This window comes from Ixodes scapularis, unplaced genomic scaffold (assembly GCF_016920785.2).
Source record: "Ixodes scapularis isolate PalLabHiFi unplaced genomic scaffold, ASM1692078v2 PGA_scaffold5__190_contigs__length_132052651, whole genome shotgun sequence".
Classification (NCBI taxonomy): Eukaryota; Metazoa; Arthropoda; class Arachnida; order Ixodida; family Ixodidae; genus Ixodes; species Ixodes scapularis.
In genome coordinates this window covers 40118680-40133947 of record NW_024609880.1, presented here as the reverse complement: position 1 = coordinate 40133947, position 15268 = coordinate 40118680, and the positions used below count along the sequence as shown (strand labels likewise).

Here is a 15268-nt window from a genome sequence, read left to right as displayed (position 1 = left end):
TTACAGAAAATTGCGAACGCACCCTTTCATTTTTTATTATTTTTCTCTACCACAGTCTCAGGTGTTAAACTACATGGTTAGCTACCACCAGCTCGCCTGCGCACTTAGTCTTTTCACTGATGCTTAAGATTTTCTTTTCTGAGGGATACGCTATGATGGGCTTGTATTTCACACAAGCGCTGAACTGGTGTAATTGTAAATATAACTAAAATATTTATATTCAGTCGTAAAATATCTGTGCACTTCAATTTATCCCACAAACGCAAGTGTTTTTCTCTTCCGTACGACGAGATGTACCATTAAAATGGTCGAAAAAGCGTACTTTAGCATTTTTATTGCATTGTATTTTCTATATTGAGTAGCCATGCACAGCTAGAAAGTGTGGTATGATAAAACTGCTCACGAATGTGCTTTTTATTGACCATCCTTTTTTCTTTTGTCTTTTAAACATAAAATCCCGATATGTTTTTTTTTTAATCTTACCATTTACCTGCAGCAGTCTTAATGAGCACGAAAATAACAAGAGCACTACATAGAATTTCAGCTTATTCACAACAACATCGCTGACAGATTTTGCAAATAATATTGGCCTTGAATTAGAGGTACGAGCCTCCAGACACCAGAACACTGGATCCTGTCATGTACGTGCTCCTCGGGCCGCACATAAAGACAATAGTTTCGGAAATTTCAAGCGCTGTCGCCATCCGCTTCATTGGAATCGTCGAAATTATGCGCTGTTTGGTAGCGTTGGGGGTACCCTGTGTCATGGGTGTGTCCGCGTAACCAGGAAGGATAGTGTTGACGCGAATTCCTTTGAGCGCAACTTCTAACGCCACAGATTTGGTAAAGGAGATGACGGCGCCCTTCGAGGCCGAATAGGCACTCAGGAACGGGTAGCCGCCCTTGCCAGACACGCTGGCAATGTTAAGAATGGCCCGGCCTGTAGCATTCTTCTGCAGCATCAATGTCACAGCTTCTTTTGTAACGAGGTAAGTACCCTGCAATAAAGTGGGCTGTGTTAATGCTTTCAAGGCGACATGTCGTTGGCCTGCTCGTGCGTTCCACAGATCAATCAAACCGTTGGAGTTCATGAAAACAAAATCTGCTATTTATAGTCTGGGTACAAGACACCATACGATTGTACTAAACTTGTTTTCGCATGTGTGCAGATTATACAATATATATTATTAAGATGATTTTCAAATTCAGCCCAAGCGTATCCGCCGAATAGCGTTCAAATAAAATTCGTCTCCTTTTTAAATTTCTTGCTCACTTTTCAAGCTTTTTCATATTTTTTTTTCGTTTTTTTGGGAGAGGGGGGGGGGGGGGGGTAACAGAGATGCCACATTAACTACCGCGTGATCGCGCTGAATTCAACCTTGCCTAAATATATAAGAACTCTACCTTGCATGCCAAAACACCTACGTACTATAAAAGGGGGGCTAAGCACTGATTCGTTCCGCGAAAATGATGATGAAGCTTGCCCGAATCGACCAAATAAAACTAAACTTTTTGAATGTCTAAATAGAAAATAAATATCTTTCAAGTCAAATTAAACAAACGTTTTTTTAAACTATATTGGAATTTGATTTGAGAAAAACAAAACAATAGAATAATCTATTTTTTCTACCTTTTTTAGTTTACGATAAATCAAACATACAGCCTTCTACACTCTTTATTATATGTTTTTTTTACCTTCAGAAAAGCTTGACGCCCTGCATATTTAGCAACTTAAATGTATTTACTGCGACTTCCCATTCAAGCAAGTGTTTCCTTCGATTTAAAAAAAATCTACCACTTGGCAATAGTTTCGCGGCAGATCACCGTGTCGTATCCTGCAAGGCTAAGATTTGTAATTATTTAAAAGTGTGTGCATTCCGCTTGCGCTCATGGTACTATTGCTGAAAGTGGGGTTTCAGTGAAATACAACCTAAAGTCTACGCTAACGCTCATTTAAACCTCACAATACTATGTGTTTTTGTGAAAACTTTATTATTTCATTGAAATATAACCTGCCTACCAATATATATAATACCAAAATACTTTGCTGGAACTACATATCCTTCAATCACAACAATACAAATTTTTAAAAAAAGTTATTTTTACAATTTGTTATTTATATTTTAGTTGAATGACGCAAGCGCACTAGATACCAGAGTAGGGGGTATATGAGTTTAGCAATCTACTTATGTGGTGTATACGGGCAATCCAAGCCTTATATCTGGAAGCTTACACTTAGAGCATTAAATTCACCAGCATACTAAATTGGCAAACCACTGGCGTGTAGATCGTCGCTACGATATAAATATAGATAAATAAGTCTCACGTGACAGGCCTTCAACCGATCGCAAAAGGTCCATACATTCTGAAACTATAATGAAAGACTGAAGTTGCCCTTTTTCACGGTTTTTCGAAACTCTCATAACCGAGAAAATTTAACGCTGCAAAATTCATATTTGCAGATTTCGTGGGTTTTTGCTCTTCAGTGTACATTTTTGTAGAAAGTTAATGCAAAATCGTGTTAACTCGTTTTTTTTTTTTAAGTTCAGCATGCAATTTGTTTGTACTTAATGAACGCACCACGTTTTCTCTGCTCACGCCTGCCTATCAAGTAAAAACAAAAAACGACCACTAGTGTATCGAATTGATTGTGTTATAGCAAATATTGTTTTCAGTTGAGCAGTACGACATATGTTATTCATCCCACATTGTGCGAGAAATTCGGTATCATGTTATACGAACTCAATATAAGCAAACATTTAGAAGGAGTCGGAATCACAGTTAGGGCATTCATGATACACGAGTGTTCAACATGATACTTCACCCAATCTGTGGTCACGAAGTGGTGGTAAAAAAGACTGCCGTTCAAGCCACTGCTATAAAAGTTTTTCTAGGCAAGAAGCGCTTTTAACCCTATTTACCTTGTTTACACAAATTATACTATGTCTAGGTGTTCCGTGCAAAAAAAAAAAAGACATCTAAACACAGGTGAGCCTTAGGAAATAAAGTTAAAAATCTTTTTATGCAGCATGAACTTTTTGGCATAGTTTACGTGTGTTATTCAATCGAACTCCAAGTTTTATTTACAAGGTATAAAATTGAGAAACTTCCACAAAATGTAAAGTTCTGCTTGACGAAGACTATTATTTCAATAAAAAGCTTGCCGCCTCAAATATGACATTTTGTTCCGGATTTTAAAAACATAATAGCAAAATAACACTTTATGCTGTGACCTGCATACCTTAGTCAAGGTTAACGAATTATTCGCTTTATAGACTGTATTAGGGGAATGCAGCTAAATTTTAGTACTCCTTCAGTTTCCGTTACACAACCATGGCTTAAAATGCGGCTTAAATTGATGTCGGAAAGTGTATTTGTTAGAAAAAAAATAAAAACATTGCTCAATGCAGGTTTTGTTTTCATTTCTGGCCGAATAATCCTGTCGTCAGTCCGCTAGTACTTTTAACCTAGCGATAATAATTTGTGAAAACTTTAGTTTAGTAATACAAGGAACAAACGCAGCACTTGAGTAAAACTGTAGCCTGACAAGTGCACTCTACTCACCTTGAAATTGACACCAATCACCTTGTCGAAAACGGCTTCCGGTACATTTTGCACGCCTGATGCATTGTGAACGATACCAGCGCTGTTAACAACAATGCTGAGGGACATCTCGTAGGAGCTGGCGACTTGTTTAAAAAGATATGTGACATTCTCCTTAATTGTAACATCGGTATGAATTGCCGTATGATTTCTTTCTCCTGTAGATTGAACATGTGAAAAGAAATGATCAGCGTATATGATAAAACTAAGACACAAAGAGCAACATATATTAAATGCTACATTCATAGTGTAATGGAGTACTGGGACTCTAGCTTAAAAATATTCGTGTATCTGATATGCAAGAAAACTTTATGCAACATCATCTAACTACTGCACATTTGGAGCTGCGCTAGCTCTGCCGAATATCGTACATAGGGCTAAAAACGCCCAGTTAAAAGAGGCCTACTGAGTTTGAAGTAAATTCCAGCTGTATAAAAGATTTAAGAAGGTTTTTGTCCCCCAAAGGTTTTCGCTCTAAGCGGGAATAAAGGTCGGTGCTTTATTCACAACTATTAAAAAAAGATTACTTTACTATACTCGAAGAAAACTCTTATTGCCAATGCAGTCAAAGCCACGAACACTCGTTTCATTTCCCATTTTAGGCGCTGACTAAAGCTGTCGATGTGTTTTCGTCCTCTCCTCGGAAATGGCAAGGAATGTTTTCCTCGAGTATATAAAGCCTCAGAATAGCCTCCGACACTTGGATAAAAAAACTTACAGATTCCTATTTTAGGTTGCAAGCATTATTGACAGTGCCCATGACATCCCTTCTACTACCTCCTACACCCAGCTTCTCTTATCGTAATTATTTCTTTACAGTTCTTTGTACATATAATATAGTTCCAGTATCAAATTTAAGCCAGCCCTTCAATCAAAATGTCCAGATAGACAGATTGTAAGTAAAACAAAAACTTAAATCAACCCGTATGTATGACACTGGTCACTCGATCTTAAGGCAGTGCATTAAACAAACTTATAAGAAATCACGTTTTAAAGTAAAAACATGAAAAGGAAAGACAGTTTTTATTAAAATTGTTTCCTTGCCCTCGTAGATGAACTAAAAGAATTAAGGAATCATCTTGATCTACCTACCGAACAACCTCTATGCAGAATGAAATATCACTATCTGCGCATATCTGGATGCTCGTATAATTTATTTTCACATTAAACAGTGTCGCGTGACACAGAGAAGTAAAGTGTCATTCAGTACTATTCTAGAGTGGGGGGAAACATCCTTGAGAAAAGCGAACGGCGGATAGAGCAATAAGTTGCATTCGACTAAATTACCCCTGACTAACCCCCATGCCGCAAAGGCATGCACCAGAGAAGTTAGTCAGCAAAGGGCATCTAGTGCAGCGTGGGTCACGGCTGCCTCACGTAATTAACCCATCAAGCCGCCAAGACGGTACTTCCCTATTAAACTAAAAAAATCACTATTAGCAATAATCTTGGTCAAATAGCTACCTATACTTTATTTTCAAGAAGAGTTGGTTCAATTCCTTTTCGGCACAATCCAAATCAAGTCTAAGACGACATGCGGGCAAAGTACGCCCACAGGCTACAGTAACCCGATGGACCCGCATAGAAGATTCAAAGACGATGATGCACGGGGGACTATTGATCGATCAGTGAAAGCGCCATCCCCATGAAGGCGAGTGTGATGGCGGAGTCATCACATCCTGTGAAGCGTGTCGAGGAAAGCCATTTATGTTTTTGGCATGATTTAGCACTGGTGAAAAGTAGACGCCCTTCAACGTTAATAAATATATCGCGTCCATTTTAGTATTGATGCTACGGAAAGTCTTGTTCAAAAAAACCCTGCATGTTTAGAAATTTTAAGTTGTTTTTTCTTGTCACCTAAGTGCTTTGAGGTGGGTGGCGGGAGAGAGTCTGCCGAAAGGCATGTATTGCATTTAAAAAAAGGCACGTCCTCCTTGTGACGTCCGCAGCAGCACCAAATATGTGCAGAAACGCGGTTTTCAGGATCCCACTTCATTTCGGAAAAGTAAATGTGACTTTATTGTGTTCTTAGAAATCCACTTGTTCAACAAATTGTAGAAAAAAAAAACAATTGTGTGTCTATTGAACGTGTTTGAATTAAGCAATCATCTTTTTTTCGAAGGCATTCAGGTTTCCTTCAAAGAAACACTAATTTTAATTTCACTTTAACAGAATCGAAAGTTGGGCAAGTTGGTATGAATCCATTTTGAAAAAAACAGCGCGAATAACACGCGGATAAGAAGGAGTCTCGTCCTGTGTGTTCTCTCCTTCTTGTCCGTGTGTTATTCGCGCCGTTTTTCAAGATGGATTCATTTTAACATGCGACTCTAAAATTGGCATCTTGACACAAAATAACCCTTGTGCTAATTTCATAAATGATACTTGGCATTAATATAAGGAATCCGTTTTTCATCTTCTTAGAAATATGTGTAAACTAAGTTATGCACGCTGAAAATGAAACAAATGAGGGGTATGCAAATGGAGGCTCAAGTGTAATGACGTCCCCCTATTGAGTTCAATGCGGTATTTGTACACCACATTTATAACAGGCATTTCAAGCTCGAACTAGAACTCTATCTAACAGAAGTGCATGAGTGATCACCGTAGATTAAATCACAATAAAACGGTTCCACCCTATAATAGCAGATGTTTATAAAGAAGTGCAAAAGCGATCACGTAGTCTAAATCAAAATAAAATGGTTTGAACCCTACAATAACACAGAAGATATTTGCAAACATTGATTTCTGTTGAAGCGATTGAAGAGGGAAATGGACTTTCAGCGTGCACTATAGTCGGCGGTAGGTTAAGTGTAAAATTGAAGCTCTCCTACCTCTTTGATGCCTCCTCTCCAAATGATGGAGATGGTTGCCTCCTCTCCAAATGATGGAGAGGACGCAACCTCTCCATCACTTGGTCTGCTAAGGTGGAAAGAGGTGGGAGTAGCTTCCAACTACTGGTTTGAGCCGAGCTAGTTTGTTGATACTTTTGGGTGGTGCTACCTGAACACTAGGAAACACAATGATCTACCAGCGGTTGTAAATTTCTGTTTAATAATGTTCAGCTGATACCACCCAAGAATAGCTTCAACTCAACTCTTAACATTTCCCCGATTGTAGTTGTGCTAATGTATAAAGGGGTTTTTATTTGAGTAACTATAATATAAAATTTTACTACGCATTCCTTCTGTTGTGTTTACGTGCTTTCTAAAAGTCAAAAATTATGCGCAATTTTCTAAGTTATTTTGTTTGCCGAACTTTTGGTGCAATTGTGTAATTATCTCTCAACATCTCCTGTAATGGCCTTCAAGAAAAGGCCGACGGCATTGACAAATAAATAAACAAAAACGCAGTAAAATGCAAGCAATTGCATGACTTCCAGTGCAATTCAGCGCTGCTAGCAAAGAAAAACTTACACATGACGTTACGTTTGCGTTACGTTCGTGTTGGGTCAAAAGCTATTCGTTTCAGTGTAAGTCCACACGGAGGCGACGCCACGAGGTAATGGGACCAACCAGCGTTTATACCGCAAGACACGAGATACTTCAGGTTGAGATTGGTTCAACGAAGATTGAACACGTACAGGAACATGAGGAACACGATGCTTATGCGCTCCCGACACTGACTGATTGAACTCATGAGCGTCCACTGCGTCTAAATTTCAAGGGGTACTCCGGCCCCCTCTGAAGCTACCCAAACAAATTGCATTTTCTGAATACCCGGATTTCAGACTTCACGGTATGCTATTTATTGTCTCGAAATTTAAAATAGCCATTGAGAAAACAGTAAATGGCGATGATGCCGAAACCAGCATTGAAATTCCCGCGCGCTCTCCCGGTCACAACTCGAACATAACTTCAGGTCGTTCAGGTAATCTTAAAGAGAGTATGTCCAACTTTCTTTTCGTGCCCTTCATTGAATGAGCTTCAAAACAATCTTTTCCCGCCATAAAGCGTCTTGTAATTCGATAGGAACGTGGTGTACAGCCCACTTTAAAACATCTCTGTGGTCACACTTCAGTATTGTTGCTTTGAAAAACACGATCAGAACGAAATTTTAATATTCAATAACTTCGCGAAAAGTTATTCATTTCACAGAATACTTGGAGGACTGGAACAGCTGTGTCTGTTGGTGTGTTGAGGCAATTATGAAGCAAATCAGCGACCATATAAATATCGCTGGCCTACCCCTGATTGGAAATATAAAATATACCACTCACGCTCAGAAATAAGCTAAACATGAAGAAATCTATCTGCCAATGACAATTGATCGTGATAATGTGGATGCTTGGGCTAGTTGGTAATTCATGCATGCATGAAACAGCGCGGATGAACAGTCAGACTCACAGGCACACTACCATGTACCCCGTCCCTTGCATGTTGCGGCAGCCACCGGTGTTCCCCTCCACTTCAATGGGTAGAACTTTTTTCTTTCGTTCTGGCAGCTTTGCCCGCATGCATGCCGATTGCCATCACAAGAGTGAACCATGAGGTTTATGCCGACGCCAGTTCTTTTTGACTTGGGATATTCCTACCCCAGGGCAACATGGCAGTCCTGACCCGCACCCCAAGCACCATCTACAAGCGCGAGCTGTGGGCCGTCCTCCTGACCCCCTCCTCGTTGCCCCCCCCCCCCCCCCCCCCCCCCCCCAAGAACTCTTGTGCATTCTGACAACCAAGCAGTCGTCGCTGCCCTCACCCGAGGCCACGGCCGGACCTTTTCCGTGGTCGAAGCACCTGTGTCAGTGTTGTTGATGAAAAATGAAGGCTCATGGCTGAAATGGGTCTCACCACTCGACAACCCGGCTCACGGCCCCTCCAGACTCCACCACACCATTTCTCGTGGATGCGAGTGGGGGTCGCCGCCAGCAGGGGACCGGCTCTATATATAGGACCGGGCTCCTGCCAGACGGGCAGTCGCTGAGTTGTATTCCCAGGCCAGAGAGCAGGCTTTCAAAAATTCTCATTAAGGCGAAGGCGAAGAAGTGGAAGATTTGAGGAAGAAGAAATATAGGACTGAGTTGTAAGTCAGCGCTGCGAATCTGTTTCTTTCTTGTGTGCCTGTGAGTGTGACTGTTCATCCGCGCTGTTCCATTCAAGACAGTCGATCGCACGTTTGCATTTCAAACGTTTGGCTGTATTGTTTCTTCTAAATGTTCGATTCTTGCCAGCGCTTCAAAATAAGCCATCAAAGAGCACGGTGCGTCTCGGAATAGCCGTTGCACCCGCGTCTCGCCGGCGACGTCATCGGCTTCCCTATGGCCATGCTTACCGTAGTTATGAGCGTTGACACTTGGTGGCGTCAACGTGTTACTATCTCGCTTAGTAAGAGTGCCCAAGCACTGTCACTGCTGTCACATACAACCGGGAGACTGCGGAGCCGGCAGAGCCGTGCGCGTTATCACAACACGTAGTGAGTCGTCTGCTTCGCGTCAAGACCGATTTGGGGACATCGGCAAAGTCGGTTTCGGGCGCGAGCTTGCTGCTCTTTGAACAGGACGATATTGCTCTTGTGTTATCGCGCACAAGGCAAGATGCTGGTAGATTTCCTTTCTGATATTGTCTAAGGTGACGGCAAGATCCTGTGTGACATTGGTAGGATGGGGCGATTGCTGCTTACCTGATTTAGCACTGACTAATCACAACGACCAGACTCGGCGAGGGCGCCAGCTTTACGCATGAATAAATATCGCTTTCAAGGCGCGATACATGTTAACATGCTCCATTTATTAAAGTGAGCAAGGAAGAAGGCCGAGTCCGGTGAGGCAGCACGGTGGCCATCGATAGTGGTGTGACTGCAGCATTGTCGCGCCACCGCGAAAAAACGCGTATACCACAACAATTTTGCGACATTCCTTGTCTCAAGGGCAATCACTGAACGAACGAAATCATCGGCGCAGAGAGAGCTAGTGCTAGTTTTGACGGGACGCGATTTTCCAAGCGAAGGCACAGAGCACAGAAAACACGACTATACAATTCTCCCATCGTAACAAAAAATCTACCGCGAAAAAAACAATCGCATCGCCACTATTTTGCGACGCGACTTGTCTCGATGGCGAGCACTAAAAGGATAACGAGAAACGATCGGCGCCGCTTTTCTCGGTCTCATCCAACGAGGCTTACGCGGTCGTCCAGGCGGGGGCACTTAGCACGTCAACGGCGACGAAGTTGGTCGGCGAGATGATAGCTGAATTCTCACAACGTCGCGCAGAAACTACTGCGCACAAAAGCGGATACCGGCACGCCTTTGCGGCTTAAATCCGGGTCACTTCGAGAAGTCGAGCCCCGCAGGGGGCACCTGTGAAAGCAGGTGTTTGGAGAGTGGCGTCTCCACGGACCCCGAGCCATGCGGGTTCGCCCGCCCACGTCTGGCTGTGCGTGGCTTTCCCGTGTCTGGGGAAAAGCGAATCATGGTGGTTGAGCCGAGCCCGGGGCAGGTTTGGACCCTTCGGGGCCCCCCGGGTGAGGCAATACACCACTTCGGCCCCCGCTTCTCATAGACGGGAGTCCTGGTAAGGCCCGGCCAGGATGATTCAGTCTAGTCGCTATTTCTTCTACTATCACCTCCGATCTTTCACTTTTACCTTTCCTGTTTACTTTACTTCTCTCTCACTTATCTTACTCCTTTTTCACCCCTCTTTGGCGGCAAGCGCTAACCTTGGGTGGCGATGGACCTCTGTCTTGACCCACACTTGGGTATAGTTTCCCGGCAGCACTGTTAGCGTAACGTCTCCAGCCAAGCCCTTCTTGTTATGATGCGTTACCTAACCCCTTGTTGCCCTATTGAAAATTCCATCAAGGTACGTAATTTGGGACACTGACTGCCAGTCAGCAGCCTTGGTGGAACGTGATGGACCATCAGACGTCATCTGATGGTCCATCAGATGACGTCTAGCTGACTGCCACTGCCAGGGGAATTTCATCAACAAGGGCAGCATTTATATAAGAGTAAAGCTATACGCACTCATAAATATCGCCAAATGCCTCGATCAAACAAAATGTTCGAGAAAAAAAAAAGAAAAAAAAGCAGGACAACCGCGGATTCGAAGCCGCGACCACTTGCGTACAAAACGCACACCTTAACCGCTATGCTATGGCACCGTTCGTGAAACTCGATTTCACTAATCCTTTTATACGAGATGCTTCGGCTGCAAATGCAGTTAAGCCGTTAGCATATTATGCAAAGCACTCGTACATCACTCGCCATACTTCAGTTCTACTCACCTGCCATGTAGAGTACTTTCGCGTCGTAGAACGATCCTTTTGTTCGCGCGTCACCGGCCCAGTAGACCTGGTACACCTTGTCGTCTTCAACTACACCGCTAAAGTCCCTTACATCGTCGGAACTCACAACAGGCTGGGTCTTGTCGGGTAGAAATTCTACTAAAATATAAGTCATTGTAGAACCCTGGCAGGATCGACAGGTTGGAGCAAGCGGGCAAACAAAACGAGTCGAGAGCGATCGTTCATGAAAGCTCGGCGAAGCGGCAAAGCCTATATGGGCGAAGCGAAGTGTCGTTTTCGGCGCTTCGGCGGGCTTCTGATCAAGGTTGTCGGTCGGTTGCGTGTCAAATATCTAACGTCAGTGGTTTTATGGGCTCACGTCCCGAAATCGTTTTCTCGTGCATAGATTACTTTTCGTATTCATAGATTTGACGAAATAGTGGTGTCCGAACGAACTTTACGTCCTTTGACCGTACGTCTGTCTGCACGTCAAAGCTTTTTGACGTACAGTCAGAGACAATCGATGTACAGTCAGAATCGCCACCAAGACATCCTGATGGAATTTCGCGGCGGCCGACTGCCACCAGGAAACCATCAGAAAGCCGACAAGCAGAGTCTGACTGGAGTTTGACTGTCGGTCAGAGTAACTTGTTGGCCAATCAGACATGCTTGACGTACAGTCAGGCACAGTCAGCGGTCCACTAGAAAACATTGACTGCCAAACAGGGTTACATTGATGGATTTTTCCTTCGGGTGGGCTCGGTGGTGGGCGGTGCACCGCGGATTCTGAACACTCTTTGCCCTCCTATGGCGCCCCACCCCTCTAAACCCCGTTCAGGACACGCCTTTAAAAGGCGTTGTGTTGAACCCAAGACCACTGACAAAGATCCTGAAATCGAAACATTTACAAAGTTTTTCATTGTTCATTCGCTCGATGAACATAAACCTGTTGCAAAGCTGTCGCCTTTTGTTGTTGCCAAGGTACTGGAAAACCTTGTCGGGTTCTCCTACAAGGTTAAAAAGCAGCACTCTGGAGACCTCTTAGTGTAGGTAACCACCAAAAAACAAAGTAAAGCGATCCTGAAGTTGACTAGTTTTCTTGATGTCAAAGTGTCAGTTAGCCCTTACCGCACGCTCAACACCATCCGTGGGGTCCTCTCCGAGGACGACTTCTTGCACACTAGTGAGGAAGAACTCCTCGAGGGACTCCAAGGTGTTGGTGTTGTTGCTGTTAAGCGCATTATATTCCGAAAAAATGGTGAGGAAATCCTTTCCAAACACGTCATTCTTACATTTGAACGACACACACTGCCAGAAACCATCAAGGCAGGATACCTTAATTGCCGCATCCACCCCTATGTCTCCAACCCCCAGCGGTGCTTCCGTTGCCAGCGCTTTGACCACGAATCGCGCAGCTGTCGAGGGAGGGAGACTTGCGCAAAGTGTGGCAGCCACGACCATCTAGCCGACATCTGGGAAGATGCCATTTCCTGCGCCAACTGCAAGGGTCCTCACCCTGCCTACTCTCGCTCTTGCCCCTTGTGGCGACAAGAGAAAGAAATCTTTACCCTGAGAGCCAAAGAAAACATATCGTATCCCGAGGCAAAACAAAGGTTCTCTTTTCTTTCTAAAAGCACATACTCCGACGCGGTGCGCAGGGGCCCTCCACCGCGAACGGAATCGAAGGCCACCCAGGTCTCGCCTGAAGCCCTGGCAGTGGCCCTTCGGGACCCCACCCCCCGCAGGGGCAGCAGCTCTCCCCACCTTCTGGAGGGAGCACACTAGCTGCCCTCAAGTCTAAGGACAGGCAGGCAATGCCATTGCCAGTCCTTACTTCGACGCCTTCCCCAGTGAGAAGGAGCGACACACTTGCCCCAACTCACTGGAGAGAGCCTACTCCAAAAAGCGGCACAACTCCCGTGCTGCTCCCCCAGTACCCAAGGGGTCGGAGCAGGCAGAGCTGAAAGACGCTCTGCCCAGCACCTCCGCTGCCTCCTCGGCTGGTCGCGGCCGGGGCCTGGCTCCCCGTGATCCAAGTCGAAAGAAAACGCTGGCTAACACCAGCGACACTACTCAAGAGGCAGACTTGTCCATGAAGTTAGGCGATTCGGCTGCTCCTGCTTCTGACCCGGATAGTATGGAGTGGCAGACGCAGACCCGTGCAGGGAAGAACAAAAAACCGGTTACCGCGCCGAAGTAATCTAAGTGGTCTCTCTCCTGAGTTTTAACCTTTTAACTACCGAGTTTTATTAATTTACTTTTTCCGATATATACAAATTTTATAAATGACAAAAGTAAATTTTATGCAATGGAGCTGTCGCGGACTTTTAAGAAATATTGATGATGTAAATCATTTCATGGATGAGCTTCGGCCGATAGCTCTTGCTCTTCAGGAAACTCATCTTCATGACCGCTCTCCTCATATTTTAAGACGTCACCGGGTCTTTAGGAAAGACCATCTTAGTGACACTCCCTCTGGTGGCGTGGCATTGGTTTTACAGATTGGGGTTGCCTGCTCTGAGGTCCCACTCTGCACACCACTTGAAGCCGTGGGAGTGCGCCTTTTTTTAGACTGCCTCATAACTGTAGTATCACTTTATTTACCACCTAACACTCCATTCCATCTTAGTGAATTGCAGGGTCTTGTAGGTCAACTCCCACAACCCTTTATGATTCTAGGCGATATCAATGTCCATCACCCCCTATGGGGTAGTATTCGTCAAGACTCTCGTGGAGGTGTAGTTGAACGTTTTTTATTGGCATCTGGGCTATGCCTTCTTAATGGGAAAGAGCCAACATTTTTCAGTGCAACTCACACCACATTTACATCCATAGATAAGTCGATCCCATCCCCCTCATTGTTTCCTTGCTTTACATGGAATGTTCTCAACAACCTTTTTGGCAGTGATCACTTTCCGATTGTTTCAGAGAGCGTTGTTCAGCTGCCCTCACTTCTGAAACGTATCCCTAGGTGGAAGTTAGATAAAGCTGACTGGTCACTTTTTGGGCTACATTCCACCTTGGACCCTTCTCTGCTTTCTTCTATGTCACTCGAAGATGCTACACTGTATATTACTGAGCAGATACTAAATGCTGCTGAGGTGTCTATTCCACGAACCTCTGGTAATGTGCCAAAAAAAATGCGAACCATGGTGGAACAAGGAGTGTGCCACAACCTTAGAGGATCCAAACAGGGTTTGGGGCAAACTTCGCAGATATACCACATCATGTAATCTCGCAGAGTTCAGACAGCGGAAAGCTAAAGCCCGTTGGACCAGGAAGCATTCAAAATGGAAATCCTGGATGAGGTATGTTTCTTCTATAAATAGTTTTGTGCCTGCCAAGGAGGTTTGGGATAGATACAGGAAAATAAATGGGGATTATAGGTGCTTTGCAATTCCTACTTTTGATGCCCCTTCTTCATCTTTAGTTGACATCGCAACATCCTTGGTGAACCTTTTTATAACACATCCAGCTCGGCAAACTACAGTGATTCGTTCAGTAGATTTAAATCTCGTGCACGGCGACAAAACATCTCCATGTCTGGAGGAGACTCTGAGCCTTATAACCAGCCTTTTACGCTGGGTGAACTTGAAATGGCACGTGACATAACGAGGGTTTCTGCTCCAGGGCCCGACGCAGTTCATTATGAAATGCTTCGTCGCCTTTCTCCTGAGTCCCTGAAGAGTCTTCTCTTGTTCTTCAATTTATTGTGGAAAAAAGCCTGCTTCCCCATGCCTGGAAGCATGCACATGTCATCCCGCTCCTAAAGCCAGAGAAAGACCCTTCACTACCATCAAGTTACCGTCCCACTGCTCTGACGAGCTGTGTCGGGAAAACATTTGAAAGGCTCATAACAGGCGGTTAGTATACATATTAGAAAGGCAAAAGGTCCTTGACAAAAATCAGTGCGGGTTTCGCCAAGGTCGATCTACTCTCGATAATTTGGTTCGCCTAGAAACCGTTATACGCGAGGCATTTGTGAACAAGCAGCACTGTGTTGCAGTGTTTTTTGACTTAGACAAGGCGTATGATACCAGTTGGAGATATGGTATCCTGAAAGACTTGTATGCTTGCAATATCCGTGGCAGGATGTTGCAATGCATTAAGAACTTTCTAACAAACAGAACCTTTCAAGTCCGGGGACCCTATCTAAACCTTTTGTTCAAGAAAACGGAGTCCCACACGGAGGCATTTTGAGCGTTACTTTGTTTGTACTGAAAATGAATTCTCTCGCACGAATGCTACCTCGGTCCATTTCCTACTCTCTTTATGCTGACGATATACAGACCTCCTCGTCTTCTTGCAATCTTTCTAGTTGTGAACGGCAGTTACAACTGGCTATAAACAAACTTTGTAAGTGGGCAGACGAAAATGGTTTCAAGCCCTCTGTTGCAAAGACAGTCTGTGTGCCTTTCTCCCTACGTCGCGGGCTTTCCTTAGAC

General features: G+C 44.2%; 1 protein-coding gene across 1 annotated transcript in view; it reads right to left on the bottom strand.

Moving 5' to 3' along the window:
* Nucleotides 1–596: 596 nt before the first annotated feature.
* LOC120838524 ((3R)-3-hydroxyacyl-CoA dehydrogenase-like) overlaps nt 597–15268 on the bottom strand; it is a 28049-nt gene continuing 13377 nt past the window's right edge. Inside the window, exons 2-3 of the mRNA XM_040208503.1 lie at nt 3565–3761; nt 597–998 (exon numbers count right to left, since the gene is read on the bottom strand). Coding sequence (XP_040064437.1) covers nt 597–998; nt 3565–3761 — 599 coding nt within the window. The remainder of the gene's footprint in view (nt 999–3564; nt 3762–15268) is intronic.